Source organism: Gavialis gangeticus, unplaced genomic scaffold (genome assembly GCF_001723915.1).
Source record: "Gavialis gangeticus isolate Ggan-Ray unplaced genomic scaffold, GavGan_comp1, whole genome shotgun sequence".
NCBI lineage: Eukaryota > Metazoa > Chordata > Crocodylia > Gavialidae > Gavialis > Gavialis gangeticus.
This window is the reverse complement of record NW_017729007.1, coordinates 11,531,255-11,549,471: the sequence shown is the minus strand read 5'-3', so window position 1 is coordinate 11,549,471 and position 18,217 is coordinate 11,531,255. Positions and strand designations below refer to the sequence as shown.

Here is an 18,217-nt window from a genome sequence, read left to right as displayed (position 1 = left end):
TTTTTTTTTTTTTTTTTTTTTTTTTTTTTTTTAAGTGCTAGCAATGAAGGAGTTCTTTCAGAAGCAGATAAGAAGGAAATTTATACCAAATTTCTGGAAGACTAATTTGTCCCAAATCCGAACTGTGTCTCAATTACACTCTTATGAGAAAAAGCACTATCCCTAAAGACAGAAAAAGAAGTGGGAGACAAAACAGGTCTTGTTTGCTTCACAGATCACTGTATTTTCAATCAGGGACAGTGATTTATCTTGCTTTGCTCAGTAAAGGCATTTTAAGCATTTGTTGGAATCTTTGAACAGTCTAAAGTCACTTAAAGCACATTCATTTAAAGCACTGTCCATGGACATTATGATATACAATGAACAGCATACCAAATTACTTTCAGTCTTCAGGAATGTATCCTTTAATTTTATGCTATTAAAAAGGGCAAGGAAGATTTTTAGTTCTTCTAAAAAGCTAAGCTCACTGATTGCTGAGCACCAATATAAATCTGTTTGTGTCCTTAGAAGCTTAGACATTTGTCTAGGTTCTTTTTTAATCTCCCTAGGCCTAACCCTCAGACTATCAATAATTTTTCCCAACTGCATACTCCTAATTAGTGTGTACAAAAGTTTTAGTATCTGTATAGCAATGTACAGATTATATTAGTTTAGATAATTTCCATAACATATTAGAGTAAGTTTAAAGAAAGTCTCCCAAAAGTGAGCGAGCTGTAGAATAAGATATGGAATCATATGGTTGGACGGGACTTTAGGAGGTCATCTAGTCCAACCCCCTGCCCCACTTGAAGGAGGACCATCCCCAACTAGATTATTCCAGCCAGGGCTTTGTCAAGCCTGGCTTTAAAAAACTCGAAGGATGGAGATTCCACAACCTCTCTGGGTAACCCATTCCAGAGCTTCACCACCCTCCTATGAGAAAGTTTTTCCTAATATCTAACCTAGACTTTCCTTGCTGCCACTTGATACCATTGCTCCTTGTTCTGTTATCTGTCACCACAGAGAACAGTCTAGCTCCATCCTATTTGGAACCATCCTTCAGGTAAGTTAAAGGCTGCTATCAAATCCCTCCCTTAGTCTTCTCTTCTCCAAACTAAATAAACCCAGTTCGCTCAGCCTCTCCTCAGAAGTTGTGTGCTTCAGCTCCCACACCATTACCATAATTAAGGATTCCAGATGTGGCCTCACCAGTGCAGAATAGAGGGGAATAATTACTTCCCTCAATCTGCTGGCAACGCTTCTGCCAATGCAGCCCAGTATGCTGTTAGCCTTGGTAACAAGAGCACACTGTTGACCCATATCCAGCTTATTGTCCACTATAACCCCCAGGTCCTTTTCTGCAGAGCTAGTGCTTAGCCAGTTGGTCTCAAGCTTACAGTGGTGCAGGGGATTCTTCTATCCTAAGTGCAAGACTTTGCACTTGTCATTGTTGATCCTCATAAGATTTTTTTTGGCCCAATCCTCCAATTTGTCTAGGTCACTCTGAAATGGTATGTTGAAATCTATTTAATTGATACCTTGATGAATGATATGTGCTTAATTGAACAATTACCAGAAAACAGATTCCATTCAATGCATTTAAGTAATAAATACATGAGGAGAGAGATACATAGGCTGAAGTTAGTCAGAAGGCAGAGTAGAGATGTACCTTACAGCCCAAATCAGAGATGTGTACATTTTAGTGAGCCACATCTCACTTCATCAAATGACAAAGTAAGCTATAGCTCATGAAAGCTTATGCATCTGAATCTGTTACTCTACAAGGTGCACCACTACCTTGCCTGCAGCCTAATAAATAAAAGTTACATTTGCCCAATTAAATAAACATATGGAAGACTGTAAATGGATTCATTGTAATTTATGTGCAATTTCACTCTTTTCCAGTCTTCCTTTTGTTCACTGCATCCTTCCTGCTATATAGTATTGTTTACAAACAATGCATGGCCCTTGTGGCTGGGGGTGGGGCACGACAGCACTGGTGGTGGCAGGAGCACGGCAGTGGTAAGCAAGGAGCTCCTGCGGACACTGCCGCTGGTGGATGGGCTGGTGAGCGCTGACCAGGGACTGCTAACTGCCTGCAGATGCCGCAGCGATTTGGGGTGGGGGGGGCGCGGTGAGCAGCAGCCACCCGTAGGCACCACCAAAAGTCAGTGGCACCTTTTCGTAGTGGGTGCACTGCCACGCTCAGGGGGTGCATGTGCACCTGCGTGCACTCCCTACGCATTGCCAATAGTACTGTTCCTAATTGTATTTTAAATAGCATCAAATTATCTTAAGTATTTGAATGAGAGTTATGATACAAAAAACTGTGGCAGATGAGCATTATTACCTTCAGTTTTGCAAAGCAGTTGTCGGTGATAGAAAGGATAAGGCTCAAGGACCAGATTCAGAAAAAGGACTTGGGCAGAATTTGGATACCTAAGTCCAAAAGTGCAATCCAGAGAACCATTGTCGAGCTGTTGCATAATCACTGACACTCACTTTTGACTTTGAAGGTCCCTAGAAATCTACAACTGTGCCTCTGAACAGGCCCAGAAATGCTCCAGACTTGACAAGGCTGAGCATCTTAGAGCCTAAATCCCATCAGAATCCAAACATCCTTCCATCTAAGTCTCCTGAGGGGTTCAGTATAGTAGGAGTTCTCTAACCACTCGTAAGGTACATCAATAGGACTGGACACCCCACTATAGTTCTCTCATGTACAGTTGCAGCTGCCATTTTCTTTTAAAAACAGAAGAATAGGCTAATGACTAAAATACTTAACCAGGATATTAGAGACCAAAATTCAGTTCCCTCCTCTACTTGAGGGAATGTAAACCCACAACCCTATCTCCCTGAAGAATGCCCTAGCAGCTAGACCATACACTATTCTAGGTGGGGGCTCTCTCTCCTTCCTTTTGTAGCTGTGCCACTGCACAGGAAAAAGATCCAGATAGGCTGAGCCAGTGGGAAAGAGCCTCTACTTGGGGTGGGAGGGGGTAGAGGAGAAAGGGAGAATCCAAGGGTCAAAGCTCCCAATGCTATTTTGCAGAAATTGTCAGTCCCCACCCAGAACAACCTGGTGGTGGTGGTGATGGTGCTGATGTTGGGCCATTCTCCTTGGAAGCTATAAAACTTAACTTTGAATTCTCTCAGGCAAATACTGAATTGAATTTGGGTCTCATTCTGTGGGTGGGTTAGGTAACTATATAACAACAAGGGAGGTGTTGCTACTGCCATCAATATTTAACCAAAAAATAAATAAGAGACAGAAAGCACACTGTTGCCATCTTTAAAAGAAACAGTGTAGGCACCTGTCTTCAGGACAAAATTCTGTGAATTGTGACTAGATGGAGAATCTAAACCCCAGAGAGAGAAAGAATTTCAGATATGCCTCTTTTGCTGTATTTCCTATGGCTAGCCTGGACAGCACCCCTGTTCTGGATCCTACTCTGAAGTGCACAACTTTCCTCGCCATTTTACAGAATTCTAAATTCTATTCTGGGAGTCAGATACCTAAAATGAGGTACTGAAATGGCATTTTCTTGGCACTTAATTCTTTATTGAACCAAACCTAAGTAATGTCCAAGGACATAGACACTTTTACCTTTACACTGGCTTCTTTTTATGTAGTTTGTTTACATTAACATTTTAATGATTTATTACTTTAAAATCAGCTAACTAAATAAAATTTAATACCCCCAGCAGAGTGTATTTTGGTGAGAATCTGATAACTAGGATGCTCAGAGTCTGCTCCTGCTCCCACTGAGTGAATAGTGCTTAAGTAGGGTCCCTCTTTATCAATTAAAAGGACTGCAAGATAAATCAAGACTAGTGTCAATTCTTACCTGAATCACTGCAAGAATTCGAGACTCTGCTAATCCTTTCAGAAGACTGGTAAGCAGAGAAATCCCATTTATACCAAGGCTCCTGTTTGGTCCAACAACTATTACAATTAAGTCAGGCTGATAGCTGTAAGCTACAGGAAGAATGAATCCAAGTGCAGCAGAAAAGAAGTTGTTTCTTTCAGTATCCTTCAACAAAAATGAAGAACAGTTTAACATAAGCATGAAACTAAGATCCTTGTGAATATTCAACAATCTGAGATTTGTTTTTTCAAATAAAGTAGTAAGACTTCTGACTTCTCATGAAAACAGGATACTTACAGATTCCCATATAGTGTTCCTATTTTTCATATGAATCTTTATTTCTAAAAGTAACCCTTATTTAAATTAATACCATTGGACAATGTAAACTGTATGAAACAGCAAATAAATTATTTTCTTAACTCATTTAAAAATGAAGAGAATATTTTATCATATATGGTCTTCAGAAATTTAAATTTACCTCTTTCCAGTTCAGAGAAATAAAGTACTTGGAGCCGGCCTTCTCAGATGGTTTCTGACAAATATTTACCAGAAGATTTTTTCTGTAAATAAAAAAAAGTACATTGCACTACTTCATCACAATTTCTAATGACATTGTTAAATAGCTTTAATAAAATTAATAAAGGAAGTATTTAATAAAAATATTTTTGAAATGGCTACAATTACTACCAACTGATTTCCCAGTTTATCATCTCAACAGCATGAAGCTAATTATATTATGAAACACAATAATAAAAATATCAATACCAATTAAAACTAAAATCTCAGTTAAGCTGATTTGTGCCGTATTAAAAATGTTTTTAAAAAGTAGTCATGCCACTTTTATAAGAAAAGGAAACTGAGAAAAGGAAACAGTCTGTAGGAGCTGGCCTTCAATAAAGAATTATACATTCAACTATTATTTTTTGCTTGTGCAATTAGTTAGTGCATTTTATAACATGCACCAGGGAAGTAATCAAATGAACAACAACAACAAAAAAATCTCAATAGCAAAATTAATATAATAATTTTATTTACCTTTAGAGGACAGGTGCATCTCGAGTAGAGCCAAGGAGGTGATCCTCCCCCTCTACGCGACGCTGGTCAGGCCACAGCTGGAGTATTGTGTCCAGTTCTGTGCGCCCCATTTCAAGAGGGATGTGGACAACATGGAGAGGGTCCAGAGGAGGGCCACCCGCATGATCCGGGGACAACAGGGCAGACCCTACAGTGAGAGACTGCGGGACCTGAACCTATTCAGCCTCAACAAGAGAAGGCTGAGGGGGGACCTGGTGACCGTCTATAAACTCACTAGGGGGGACCAGAAGGGTTTGGGGGAGACGCTGTTTCCCCTAGCGCCCGCTGGCATAACAAGGAGTAATGGGCACAAGTTGATGGAGAGGAGGTATAGATTGGACATCCGCAAAAACTACTTCACAGTTAGGGCGGCTAGGAGCTGGAACCAACTTCCAAGGGAAGTGGTGCTGGCCCCTACCCTGGGGGTCTTTAAGAAGAGGCTGGATGCCTACCTGGCTGGACTCATTTGAGTCCCGTTTCTTGTTTTGGGGTTTTTGTTGTTCTCCCGCCCTGGCGGGGGGTTGGGTTAGATGATCTACTAGGTCCCTTCCGACCCTTAATCTATGAATCTATGACACTATAAAGTCTCCATGAGCATCATAAGAATAGTTCTGCCCCACTTTAAGATGATTACCTCATTAACTGATGTTTGTCATGCTCTGATTGATTATTTACTGCCGTTTCAACAAGTCTATGTGCTCTCAGAAACATGTATAAAGCCTTTGGTTTTAAATAGCCTGAAATAACAAAAAGTCTTACCCATCTTCCACGCTGAGCTCAGTATCCATTTCCCCAACAAATATGCAGAACACTCTACAGAACACAAACAAAAATCCATAGTATGTCTGTGTACTTACATAACCTGCAACTTTTAAAAAAATATGCAGTTGTCCCTCAGATTGAATAATATGAAAATATGGCATTCCTCTGAATTTTGCCCATTAGCAATATGTAAAAAGGTTATGGAAACTCCCTATTAAAAAAAACCAAAAACCAAATAATCAAAAAACCTTGGAGACAGGGCAATCAAAATCTGGAAGCAGAAAAAAACATTATACAGCTATCACTTAATGAATTGAGTTTTGCCTTGATAATCTGCTTTATGGTGACATTCACCATTCCCAGCCAGCCCCATGCTGCACAGGTAAGCACATGCAGCTTGGAGGTGGCTGGGGACTGTCCTGTTTTGGGCAGTCTCCAGCCAGCTCTGAGCTGTACATGCAGACTTCCCCAAGTAGCCTAGGGCTGGCCAGGAACTGTCCCAGATTGGGTGATCAAGGCACGGGGCTTGGAAAGACCTGCAAGGGTATGGTAGGTCCCAGCCCCCTGCCCTGATCCACCAGTGGAGCAGCTAGCAGTGAGCTAGTTACTAGCTGCCCCACTGGTGGATTGGGGCAGGAGGTTGGGACCTGTCCCTCCCCTGCAGCTTTTTCCAACCCCCTTGCCCCTGATCAGGGAGCTAGGGCCAGGAGCTCCCTGCTGCCAGGCAGAGGGACATTGACCCTGCCCCAGCAGCAGGCAGCCCCCTGGGGCCAGGATACAGCTGTCTTGTGGCCCAGTGCTCCCTTAGCACCCAGGGAGAGCCTGGAGCTCCCCCCAGTGGCAGCAGGGGCTCACTGAAGGGCAGGGAACTGGGTGCAAATCTACTCTCTAATCCCCACATACGTAGATGCCTGCCCAAAAACCCTTACTCCAGGGTATTTTACATCAGAGTAAATGGGCACGTCCAGACAAGCGTACACGAGCTTCTTGCCCAGTCTCAAACCCCTTTGAGATGGGGCAAGAGGCATGTGCGGGAACAAAAGTGTTCCCTGCGGGGAACTAAAAATGTCCCCCAGGGGTCGAAAACAACCAAAGTTTAGAAAAGTGGGGCAGGGCATGGCCCCATCCCCTGAGCCCCCAATCACTTCCCTGCCCCACCTCTCCCCCTGCCAGCCCTCCCTCCTCCCCAGATCATTTTCCAGTCTGACCCCTCCCCTGCCTGCCCCCCAGACTCCCCCAAACCCTGCCTTGCCTGGCCCCATCCCCCCTAATCCCTGCCCCCATAGTTTAAAAAAAACCCTGGCACTACTGGCAGTTCAGCTGCTGTCTGGCTCACTGGGGCCCTGCCTGCAGTGCAGGGCAGGGGAACAGCCCCAGCGGCCCCAGGTCAGGCCCCGCTACCCCCTGCTGCCCGGGGGGCTCTGCCAGGAGGCCCTGGAGCCCCCCCACCCCTGCTTCTGGGGAAAGTAGAGGCTTCCCCCCCCCCATTTTTTTCCTTTAAAGTGATGGTGCCTGGGATTGGGAGGGCACCCATGGGGGCCTGGGGGTGCAAGTGGGGGGTGAGATCAGGTGGGGCAGCCATTGGGTTGCAGCAGCTGGCGGGGGATGGGGCCAGGTGGGGCAGTAAATCGGAGGGCTGGGGTGGTAGGCCCTCCAGAGGCCATAGCCCCCTGTTGGGGGGCCATAACCCCCTGTGGAAGGGCAGCAAAATACATATTCATTTATTCATGAAACATGCATTTAGAGTTCACTTTATTATTATGATAACAGACTTGGCTTTAACACTGTAGATATATCAATAAAACATCGTCCAACTGATCGTTGTGTCTGTCTCACTCTCTCTCTCTTTTTATTGTGGTCTTTTGTTTTACTTGTGGAGGAACATGGATTAGGGGGTATCTTACAGAGTGACTTGGGGATTTTTTAAATCAGGGATTTTTCAGTTTTCTAATAGGGAACACCAGAATTCCTGCTAGGGAGGCCAGTGGCAGGACCCTGCCTGCTCAGAGTTGGCACCCTGGGCCCAGCTGGCCGTGGCTGGCCTCCTGGCCAAATGGGGCCAGGAGGACATGCTTTGACCGTTCGGAGCAGGCCACCACACCTGGAACATCTGGGTGATAGCTGCCCAGATGGCCAGGCAGGGAGCACACATGGCAGTAGCACCACACAGAGGCCAACTCTGCAGCCACAGCCTACAGGCAGCTGGCCCAGAGGGGCAGATGCCTCTACTGGCTGTGCAGTCCCCATCCAGGTCTGGCTGGTGCACAGCAGGTCACAGCCAGGCAGCAGCCCCCCTGCCAGACTGCTGCAGTGGGTAGAGGGTGCAGGGAACTCTCAGAGCTGCTTAAGCAGTCCAGCTGGCACAAGGGGTAGTGTCCCCAGGTACCAATTGGCTGGGCCCCAGAAGCTTTTGAGAGTGGGTAGCCCTGAGCTACTTGCCAGGGTGGCTTTTTATACTGCTGGGGACAGCACAGGTGCTGGCCCCGGACTCTAGTTCCCCCTGGCTGCAGATCCAGGAGCAGCCAGGCAGGGTTATTTTGCCCCAAGTGGCACAATTTGCTCCACAACAAAGTGCATGTCCAAGCACGCATGACAAGGCAAAAAGCCCTGGCTCAAATTTGCTCCGCTTCTACTTGAGCTGCTCCAAGTGCACAATGCTTGCGTGTGTGGACATGCCCAATGTGGGCTGGAGTAAATGCATGTGTGTTGCCAACATTCAGTACATCCAACCACAGGTAATGGTGCACACTGAGGGGATGTTGTTTGTTAAAAAGGCAAATGGGATGTTGGCAAAAAGGCAACCCATTGTGGTTTATGAATCTGTAAACAATTTTCAAAAATTTTACTACAAAGCATGAAATGCAAAGAACATTACTTACCGTTGTAACCCAAAATCTGTGCAGTGCTTTAATGCAACAGCAGCGCAAAGAGAACCCACGGCTGATTCTACAATTCCACTGCACACCTAAAAATAAGTTTTCTATAATTTTTAAAAGTTACAACAACTGCACCCATCTTTGTTTGCACCCGTGTATAAATGCAAATAAAACTATAGCTGTGGAAAATCAATATTAGTTTTCTCCAGTTAAAGAGAAGCCAAAAGGTTTACTAATATACTGAGGGCTAGCAATATATTATTTGGTTTGAGATCTAAGTAAAAACAAATATAACTATTGGAATGTGCACTAATTAGCACAGATATTAAGATTATATATTAATTTTAGAAAAACAAAACAAGCTAGGCTAAAATAGTCAAAACATATTGTCCACAATTGCACATTTGGTACTTGCTTTAGCAAATGACTGCGCAGTAACTGCCAGTACTGCACAATCCCAGCAATGCATGGTTATTTTTAGATGCTATGCTGCCGTAGAGTCGGCATCACAATTTGTGCCTGCCAATGCTAAGTCACCACTGCAACAAGCTATGACAATGTAACTTTGTGTGTAGACGCACCATGTCATTAGCCCTGTATGTGTCATTAGTGAAATGTATGTCTCTCATTCAGGATTCATAAAACATGATCTAATCTTCTTGATCATTTTGACAGAACTTCCGATACTTCCCTGGATGCATCTACATGAGACGTTTGCTACAGAGCAGATTCATTAGCTCCACAGCAAACATCTCATGTCTATGACCCCATTAAGGCCACAGCAGACTAACTGACTCCACAACAGGGTAGTACTTACTGCAGAGGTTTTTCATAAGCAGTATGTGCAGACACTGACCCAGCTGGCTAGGGCACAAGGTTGCTTCAGTGCAGGAGCTGCCTGCTGGCTTGCCCTGCACTGAACACACTTGTGCCCCAGTCAGCCCTTATGTAGCACATTGAGCAGAGTCAGAGCAGCCCCAGGCTTTCCTCTGGGGCCACCTGACAGCCAAGGCTGCTCCAACCTGGCTCAACATGCTGTGGTTCCGGGCACATGTTCAAATGGCATGCCCAGAAGCAATAAACTCCAGTGCACTATGTGCTGGAGTTTATTGCTGCACGCTAATAGCATCTGTAGACATGCCCACTGTCAGTCTTTTCTACACCTGAGTTAGGCTTTTAGCTAGAACTAAAAACAGTCTTCAGGGCTGTGAAACTGAATAGAGACATTTATCAGGAATAGCTAAGACAGCAAAATTGTTGAAGAAAGGATAGCCTGAATAACAGGACACCAAGATCATTAAAAAGGAGAGAGAGTAATTAACACTTGCATATAGATTAGCAGGAATCAAGGAGATAAGAAGCCATGAAGTTAATTGACTCTCTCAGTGCTGCTTGAAGGGAAAAAAAAAGACAAAAACAAAAAAAAACCACTCTCCCCACCATGGCAGTTGGTTTTAAAGTTTGGGATAAACAGGAATCAAAAGAGTGGGAGGGGCTGAACCACTGTACTTCCCCTCGATCCACCCTGATCATAATCATCACTATCCCCATGACTTTAAACAAATCACTTTACTTTCTCGTCTCCCTATCTATTAAAGAGGGCTAATTATTAATACTTACACAAGGTCTGAGGATTAATTGGTTAATGTATTTGTAATGCTTTAAAGCAATTTAAGCACTCAGCAGAAATATGGTCTTCTCCCCAATTGTTGGCAGAGCAAGCTTAGCCTACAATCTGGCACTCAATATGCTCTCTCATTAGATTGTGGATTTTTAGCATTTGCCATTTGATTATCGGTTTTCTTCACCAGTATTTAGCACCTGACTTTCTCTCCCAGTCTGTAATTATAGCAGACATTAAAAGAAGTAATGCATTTACTTTTGTTACTTGAGAATGCAGATCTGGTTTTGAATACCAAAAAACAGGAAGCAGATGTGTTGAAGAAAAGGGGTCATTTTGACAGTCATTTTTCTGACAAGTACTGCACTTTAGAAAGGTGATTTTTATCTAGGTGGAAAAGGTGGCAACTCCACTGGGACAAAGCTTACACCCATGTATCCTTTCTTTGTTATTCGTAAGTCTTCTCGTCACAGCTAGGAGATATTTATGATATTTGAGTTTAAACACAGACCCATGCCGCCTTATTTCCTGATTCTGTAGTAAATGACTTTGCTGAATTGACGCGCTTACATTAATATTCATGGAAATATTTCTGTGATGTTTTAAACAAAACAGAATTATGGCATCACTGGAAGATTAAGCCTAGAGGAAATGACAAGTGTTGATTAAACCCTTGCCCAAGTATAAACAAAAAGAACTGCTAAGGGATAAATTGATATATGGCATACAGCTGAAAGTAAAAGGTAATGTATGAATAAAGTCACCACCCCAATGATAGGACCAAAAGACAAAACTCTACTCAGATTTCCCTAGATGCACCAGGAGATGAATAAATTTGTGATACTTCCACAGGCTATTGCATGGCCATGGCTCTAGCTTCTCCTCACTCTGCTTTTCATGAAACACCTAAAATGGATAGTTTTCCGCACTTCTCTTGCTGGAATAATGGATTTGAGTAATGCTGATGCATAAAAGAGAATATTCTTACTCCCTCATTATTTGCCCAAAGACAATACAAAAAATGCCTTCTGTAATCTGCTACTACTCTAGTAAATAAGGAAACAAACAAAACAAAAAGAAAACCAGCCAAGGCAATTTGTATTACCTCCTTCCTAAGTATTTTATCTAGGACAGCCAACATATTCCCAAGAGGAATTAAAGCCTCGTCCTCTTTCACACCCTCTGAATGAAACCTGCTGTAAAATAAATTACAAAATTAAAACTACTAAAGACTTATTGACAAATCAAGGTTAGGAATATCCTCTGAACAGTAAAATTATATGGCTTTTTGAATAGGAATGCTAATTACTCGGTGTTAGTAATCCATTATGTGTTCACAACAATCACCCTCAAAAAGCTAGAGCTGTCCTCCCCCCTGTATTTACTGTCCCCCCCTGACATAAGTAAAAGCTTCTGAATGTTTTTACAAAACAAAAATTGTATTTTAAAACCCCCACCTCTTTCACATCTAAAAGCTTCAGTTTTCAATTCAGATCCATCTCTTCTTTTATGGTCAAAAGTGTCCAAAGAGTCTGAATCTTAAGAAACCTTTATCAAAATTAGTATCTCTGCACTACATGGTCTGGATTTGATAAAACAGCATTTTGTTAAAAACATTCCAAACAGCTTTACAAAGAGTTTTGAAGTGGCACATAAGCAGATTTCATTCTCATTTTTTTATCTGGGAAGGTAAGACAGAGGTTAAAAGTAACATCAAGTCCAGGGAGGCAATAGCAAAGCTAATAGTAGAAGACAAAAACACTAAATTAAAATCCTGTGGTCAAATCACTATACAAAGCCTCTCCTCATAATTACTGACAGAAAAATAAAATCAGACAAACCTGATAAGGGCTTTACAGTCTTTTGTATCCATTTCCTTCTCCACTTGAACAGAAATTGGGAGCAAATTTTCAGCACCTGTAGAGACAATTGCTGCTGATGTTTTAACAGGAGGCACTGGAGACAGAATTTTTTTCATGTGTGACTTCAAAAACCTCTCCGTTTTGATGGCTTCATCACTATAACTCTTCCCAACTGCTTGTCCTGCTGTAGGATGCACACTGGACTGCAGCAGCTCAGGCTCCATCACTGAGTGAGATTTGGTGCTGAGATCTTGTAACAGTCCTATATCTAGTAAAAGCAAAAAGCATTTTCATTTCACAAGTATCATAAAAATGCAAGCACCAAATATATTTACCATATTTCCACTTTATTGAATTTGTTAAATCAGAGTGGTGTTCATTTAGTGGTGGAAATATATTCAGGTGCTAATTTCAATTTGCCCAGGCAACAGATTTTCAGATGTGATATTTAGTGGGTGCATCTACATGTGCAACGAATGTGATCTGATAAACTCCAACTCTGTTTGAGCTGGAGCCAGCTGCTCCAGGGGTAGTGTGTGCACATGCACCTGGAACTGTAGCAGTTTGAACTCAAGCAGATCAGCCCTGGGCTAGCAGAGCGGGGGGTCAACCCTGGGTTCCAGGTGGCAGCATTAGGCAGTGGATGGGATGGCTGGGGCACTAGGGTGCTAAAGTGTGGGGCTAGGCAGCAGGCAGCCCCTATACTTTACCACCTTTGTGCCCCAGCCAGCCCATGTTGCCACCTACATGTGTGTTTCAGTGAAGTTAAGTACTCCACCGTAGGATAGTACTATCGCTGACAGTACTGTCTTGTGGCAGAGTTAATTTATTTACTGCACCTTAATACTGGCATATGTGTAGGTGGTGATGCTTTACTGCAGAGCTAATTAGTCAACTCCACAGTAAAGCACACGTGTAGATGCACCCAGTGTTACTGTACTGTCTTCAACTGGTGGATGTCATAAATTATCCTAACACACAGCTTCAACCTTCACTTAATATCAAAATGAATAGATGTTTCTAGCACTTTTACTTGAGTGTCAAATACTGTTCTGTACTCTGACCCAATCCTATTAATATTTATTTTAACTGGGCTGAATTCACAACTTATGTACATCAAAGTTATATGTATAAATATATTTTAATTCGGTACATAAAATGTATGTCCAAAACTGTAGTTTATGGTTGAATTACTTGAATAAGAGATTAAAATCCTATATATGATGCTTTTTCTTAATCTTAGTTAAAATGTTTACAACCCAAACAATTAGCAGTAGCGGATGAGAGTCAAGTCAACAAAATAAATAATACAGAATAAACATTTTCAAGATAGATACCATTTAATACAGTAAATTAGTGATAGGAAAAAACAACCATAGTTAGTAGGGTCTTTTACTCAAGAAATATTGCTAATAATTGTAAGGAAAAAAAAAAAAAATCAACGTAAGGCAGAAAGAAATGCACACTATTCTTTAACACAGGACTTAATCCAGTCCTAAGATGCTACATTTGAAACCATGCCCTCAGAAAGGGGCTTCCCAAACAGCTACTTTGAAAAACTGTGCAGATAGAGTAGGACGCTGAAATGAGGTTAATCCTTTGCACACCTGGGGCTACCTAGCATCTTTACTTCCTATTACACATGCCAGCACCTCCAACACAGGATGTCAAAGCACTTTTGAAACGATAAGGGCCAGATTCTGATCTGGTATTAACAACATCAATCAGAAGTCAATGTTGCTATGTCAAAATAAGACAACTAATTTAATGTTCTAGGGAAGTAGTTAAGTTTTCTGAATCTAGGGATGCTATCCTTCAGGTTTTCCAGCCTTTCATGTGTGTATCCAGTTTAATCACTCGCCCAAGAAGAACAGAACAGTAATTACCTTCATGCATCAAACACTTCCAGTAGGTTTTATGTGCAGCTCTCACATTTTGTATAGACTCAACAGCACTACAAAGAGAAATGATGAAAATCACCAGTTCAGATAACAGTACAGGAAAGGTTACTGGTCTGATGGGGGGTGGTGGAAAAGAAGGTTTATGTACATGTGCCCCAGGAGGCAGTGGGGGAGAGTCACGTGGATCAGCATGCCTGCACTGAAAAATGGTGGCAGGGGCACTTTAACTAAAGCTCATCAAACAAGCTTTTGTTAGTGTCTGCACATGCACCCAGAACTGTAGCAGTTTGAACTAAAGCTCATCAAACGAGCTTTTGTTAAAGTGCCCCCCACCACCATTTTTTCAGTGCAGGGATGCTGTTACACATGATGTTGGAGTCTGCTGGAGTGCAGTAATTTCCACACTTGAGCAGACTCTGCTCCAATGCACTGTAATTACAGCAAATAATTACAGAACATCCTCAAGCACATGTATAGGAGCCCTAAGACACTGCTCAAGAAGTCTTGACTAGAAAAACAAAGAGGAGGAAGGTCAGTGGACCTGTTACTGGGACACTTTCAAGTGTCAATAAGAGGAAACAGTTTGAACACATTACTGTCAATTTGTTCAGTACCTTACAAGGAGAACCAAATGGAACCTTTTTAAGTCAAGAATGCTCTCAATAAGCACAAAGGTCTGCTCAAGGAGATCCAAAGCAGAACTGGAGCCAAAAAAAATACTGGTATGTTCTTTGTTACTTCACTGGGTTGAAAGTAATACTGTATTTACTTGATTCCAAGACTAGTTCTTCCCCCCGCCCCCATTTAACATGGGGGGAAAAGCCCCTTGTCTTTGAATTGACTACAAGGTGGTAGGGTTGCAGGCAGCAGCTGTGGCCCTGGCTCAGGATTGGCGTGGCAGCTGCTTGTCCCACCACCTGTGCACACAGCTCACCCACCACCTCTGCACCCCCGGCTTTCCTTCCTGTAGCCTCAAGCCTCAGGCCATCCTTCCCTTCATTTTCTGCCCCCACTGTAGCCTTCCACATCACCTGCCCTTTATCACCTTCCCCTCCAAAACTACCTCCCTCACCATCTGACCCCCTTCCACTATTTTCCTTATTGTAGTAGGGGGGAGGGGGAAATTTAAGATGATTCTCCAATAATGAAGTTGTATACATGGAAAATTATGGACAAATTTATAATTTTTCCATGTACATAATTTAATTACTGAGGGAGTCATCTTGGATTTAGGTAAATATAGCATGTCTCTTTTCCATACTATTTATACTGCTTTGCAGAAGCAACTGGGGATCCTAGTCAGGAACCCACTGCCCTGACTCTTGCATAAATACTAAATTAACAAAAAGAGATCTGCCCCCAAATGTTATAGTCTAAAGCTATGACAAGATGCAGCAAGTAAACAAAACAACTAAATTGCTGTAAGGGGGAAAAGAAAAGAAGGTAACAATAACATAAACATGTTTTCATATACACAGCTCATCAACCACTGCTTGGTATTTTCTGGTATTGTCATTCTAAGTACTATGAACCTAACCTGGACTGAGGTGCGCATCAACAGGGAAGAGGTCTAAAGGACAGAGATAGTAAAAAAAACCAAACAAAAAACAAAAAAAAAAACAACCCCAAGAACTCTCTTCCCAAGTACATTAAATTTTAACTTGAAATAAACTCTAAAAGAAAAACAAAAGACAGAAACTAGGTGATCTCTTTGGAGTGAGAACGATCAGAAACAACAAAGTAAAACAGTCTAGCAGCATTTTAAGGCTCGGAGAAAAGCAAAGCATTTTAGGCACATATCTAACTTTAATAAGATTATTTATATGCCTAAGAGAACAATTCCTGTACTTAAATTTTAAAACGTGTTCACAAGCACCTTGGCTTAATCGTCACTACTGTCATACTGTTTAATTATATTTGTTCATCAGGATTACATTAAATCAAACATTCTACTTTCTATGCATAAGTTTTAAAGGAGTTCTTTTTCCCCCCACCTATTTGAAGAGAGAAAAGAACAGGAGTACTGTAAAACGCTTCTAAATTTGATTTTAATATCACCCTCAGATAGCTCAGATTCCATGTCTTTCCATCTTAGTAAGAACAGACAAAACATTACATGCAGCAAAATATTTCTTTATCCATACCTTATGCATGGTACCATTTCTCCAGACACTTGGGGTATAGGGTCTCCAAGCAGAGTTTTTACAGTCATGAACACTGAATCAGACAATGACTTCAAATGGTACCCACCCTGAGAAAATGAAGCTATGCTTTGTATACTGCAAAAACAAATACTCACTAAATCTACATGAAAAAAAATCGACATTTTATTACATTCGTAGGAAACATATTGGCTAAAAATGTCTACATACGCCTTTTGAAATACATGTTACGTACACAGACATATCCATATGTCATGTAAACGGAGAGCAACACAAAAATAAATAGTAAGGTAAAATTTCAAGAATCAACAATATTCAGCATTAAAATAATTAGTCATAGACAATGTATTAAAATTCCACCACTGTGCAACATGGTGCAGATATGACTGATTTTCAAAAATGTAACCCAGCCAAGTAAACATTGCAACTAAGGGTAAGATATTGTGCTACGGCACTAACCAGAATACAGACCACACAGTTCAAAAGGATTTTGCATGGCCTTTAGCCATCTTTTTACTTCCTTAATCTTCAGCTGTTCATATGGCTGGTGAGATGACTGGCATTAATTTGGGACTAACCTATATGGGGTATTTATCAGCATTGCAACAGCAGAATGACTGCTATAGTTAAACTGTTGCATCCCCCTGCATAGTTACTTTTCTTCAAAACAACAGAAGTATTTACATGAAAAAGATTACTGTCATTCAAAATAAGAGCGATTACACAGGGAGTTATACCAGCATAAAACTTAGCCATGTTTTTATATTGGCATTGTAACAACAGTAAATTTTCTTGTGTGGACAAGTCCTTAGATAGAATTCTAGTGCTAGGTTACAGAAGGTTCCCTGGGCTTTGTTATGGGCCACAGCACTGCCTGAGACTCTCTGCTCCTGGACAGACTCCCCATTCCCACCTCTATACATGACAAATCTCCACTAGGTCATTTTGGTGGGAGATGTCTTTAGAAGGCAGCACTGTTATTTTCCACAGTGCCTGCAGGAGGGTAAGCCTCCCCCAGCACGACTTTACCTTGTTTTTTTGGGTTTTTTTTATTTTTGTTTTAAATAAAAAAGCGAAATCAGTAAGGGCTCTATTACATAACTAATACTTAAGCTAACATATTTAAAAACTCATTTGGGGCAAGGGCTTGCAACAACTTTTGTAATGCAAATTATTCACCAGTAACTCTTAATGGATTTGATATGGTCCAGACCAGTTGTCCAGCTGAGTACAAGCAACCTATGTGGAACCTATGTGCAATATTTAATCAACCTATGAAATCTTCATATACATTTCTGCTCCATCATAAATATATATATCGCAAACTGTCAGTATGAGATTCATTATTTTAGCTTGTAAGAGCACTGTAAAATTCCTACCATTTTTGCATTAAGGGAAAGAACTTTTGCTGAGATTTTTTTATTTCTAATTTCAGGCTAGGGTTGTGGGACTCCATAAAAAAAAATCTCTCCTCTGTGGATTCAAAATGCATGTAAAAATGCCATGTGTTAAAACTTTACCTCTAGAACTGCACACAGTTTTCCTTTAGCTAACTGCATTAGGAAATGAGTTAGGTGGGCAAAGCACTCTGGTGTAGCAGCCATTTGACCCTAAAAAATTGAAAACGTTAGAAACAGATCAGAATTTATGTCAATAAAGTTAGTAACATCGAAACTGGGTATTGCAGTATTCAGCCTGTCATAATAGGCAATTCCAATCAGACTTCAGAGGGAAGTTGAAGAAACCCCACAGTAGATAACATAGGAGAACTGGCCGAGGTCATTACAGGTCCCCTGGCACGGCTTTACAAGCACTTGTGGCACACTGGAGAGGTGCTGGAGGACTGAAAGAGCGCCAATGTGGTTCCAATCTTCAAAAACGGCAGGAAGGAGGACCCGGGAAACTATAGGCCAGTTAATCTTACCTCAATCCTAGGCAAGCTGTTTGAGAAAATAATTCTGGCACACATCCAGGAGGACAAAGCAGGGGACTGCATGCTTAGGGGAAATCAGCACGGGTTCATCAGTGGCAGGTCCTGTCAGACCAATCTAGTGGCTTTTTATGATCAGATCACCAGATCATTAGATGCAGGCATAGCAGTGGACATAGTC

The 18,217-nt window shown here is 41.8% G+C and overlaps 1 protein-coding gene across 2 annotated transcripts in view; it reads right to left on the bottom strand.

The window, feature by feature from the left end:
* The window catches only part of HDAC10 (histone deacetylase 10), a 30,901-nt gene that overhangs the window by 1,050 nt on the left and 11,634 nt on the right, over positions 1–18,217 (bottom strand). For both annotated transcript variants that reach the window (XM_019509299.1, XM_019509300.1), the window contains 9 exons: positions 17,627–17,716; positions 16,089–16,195; positions 13,930–13,997; positions 12,023–12,311; positions 11,287–11,377; positions 8,564–8,649; positions 5,682–5,735; positions 4,327–4,408; positions 3,828–4,013 (listed from right to left, as the gene is read on the bottom strand). In XM_019509299.1, coding sequence (XP_019364844.1) covers positions 3,828–4,013; positions 4,327–4,408; positions 5,682–5,735; positions 8,564–8,649; positions 11,287–11,377; positions 12,023–12,311; positions 13,930–13,997; positions 16,089–16,195; positions 17,627–17,716 — 1,053 coding nt within the window. The remainder of the gene's footprint in view (positions 1–3,827; positions 4,014–4,326; positions 4,409–5,681; positions 5,736–8,563; positions 8,650–11,286; positions 11,378–12,022; positions 12,312–13,929; positions 13,998–16,088; positions 16,196–17,626; positions 17,717–18,217) is intronic.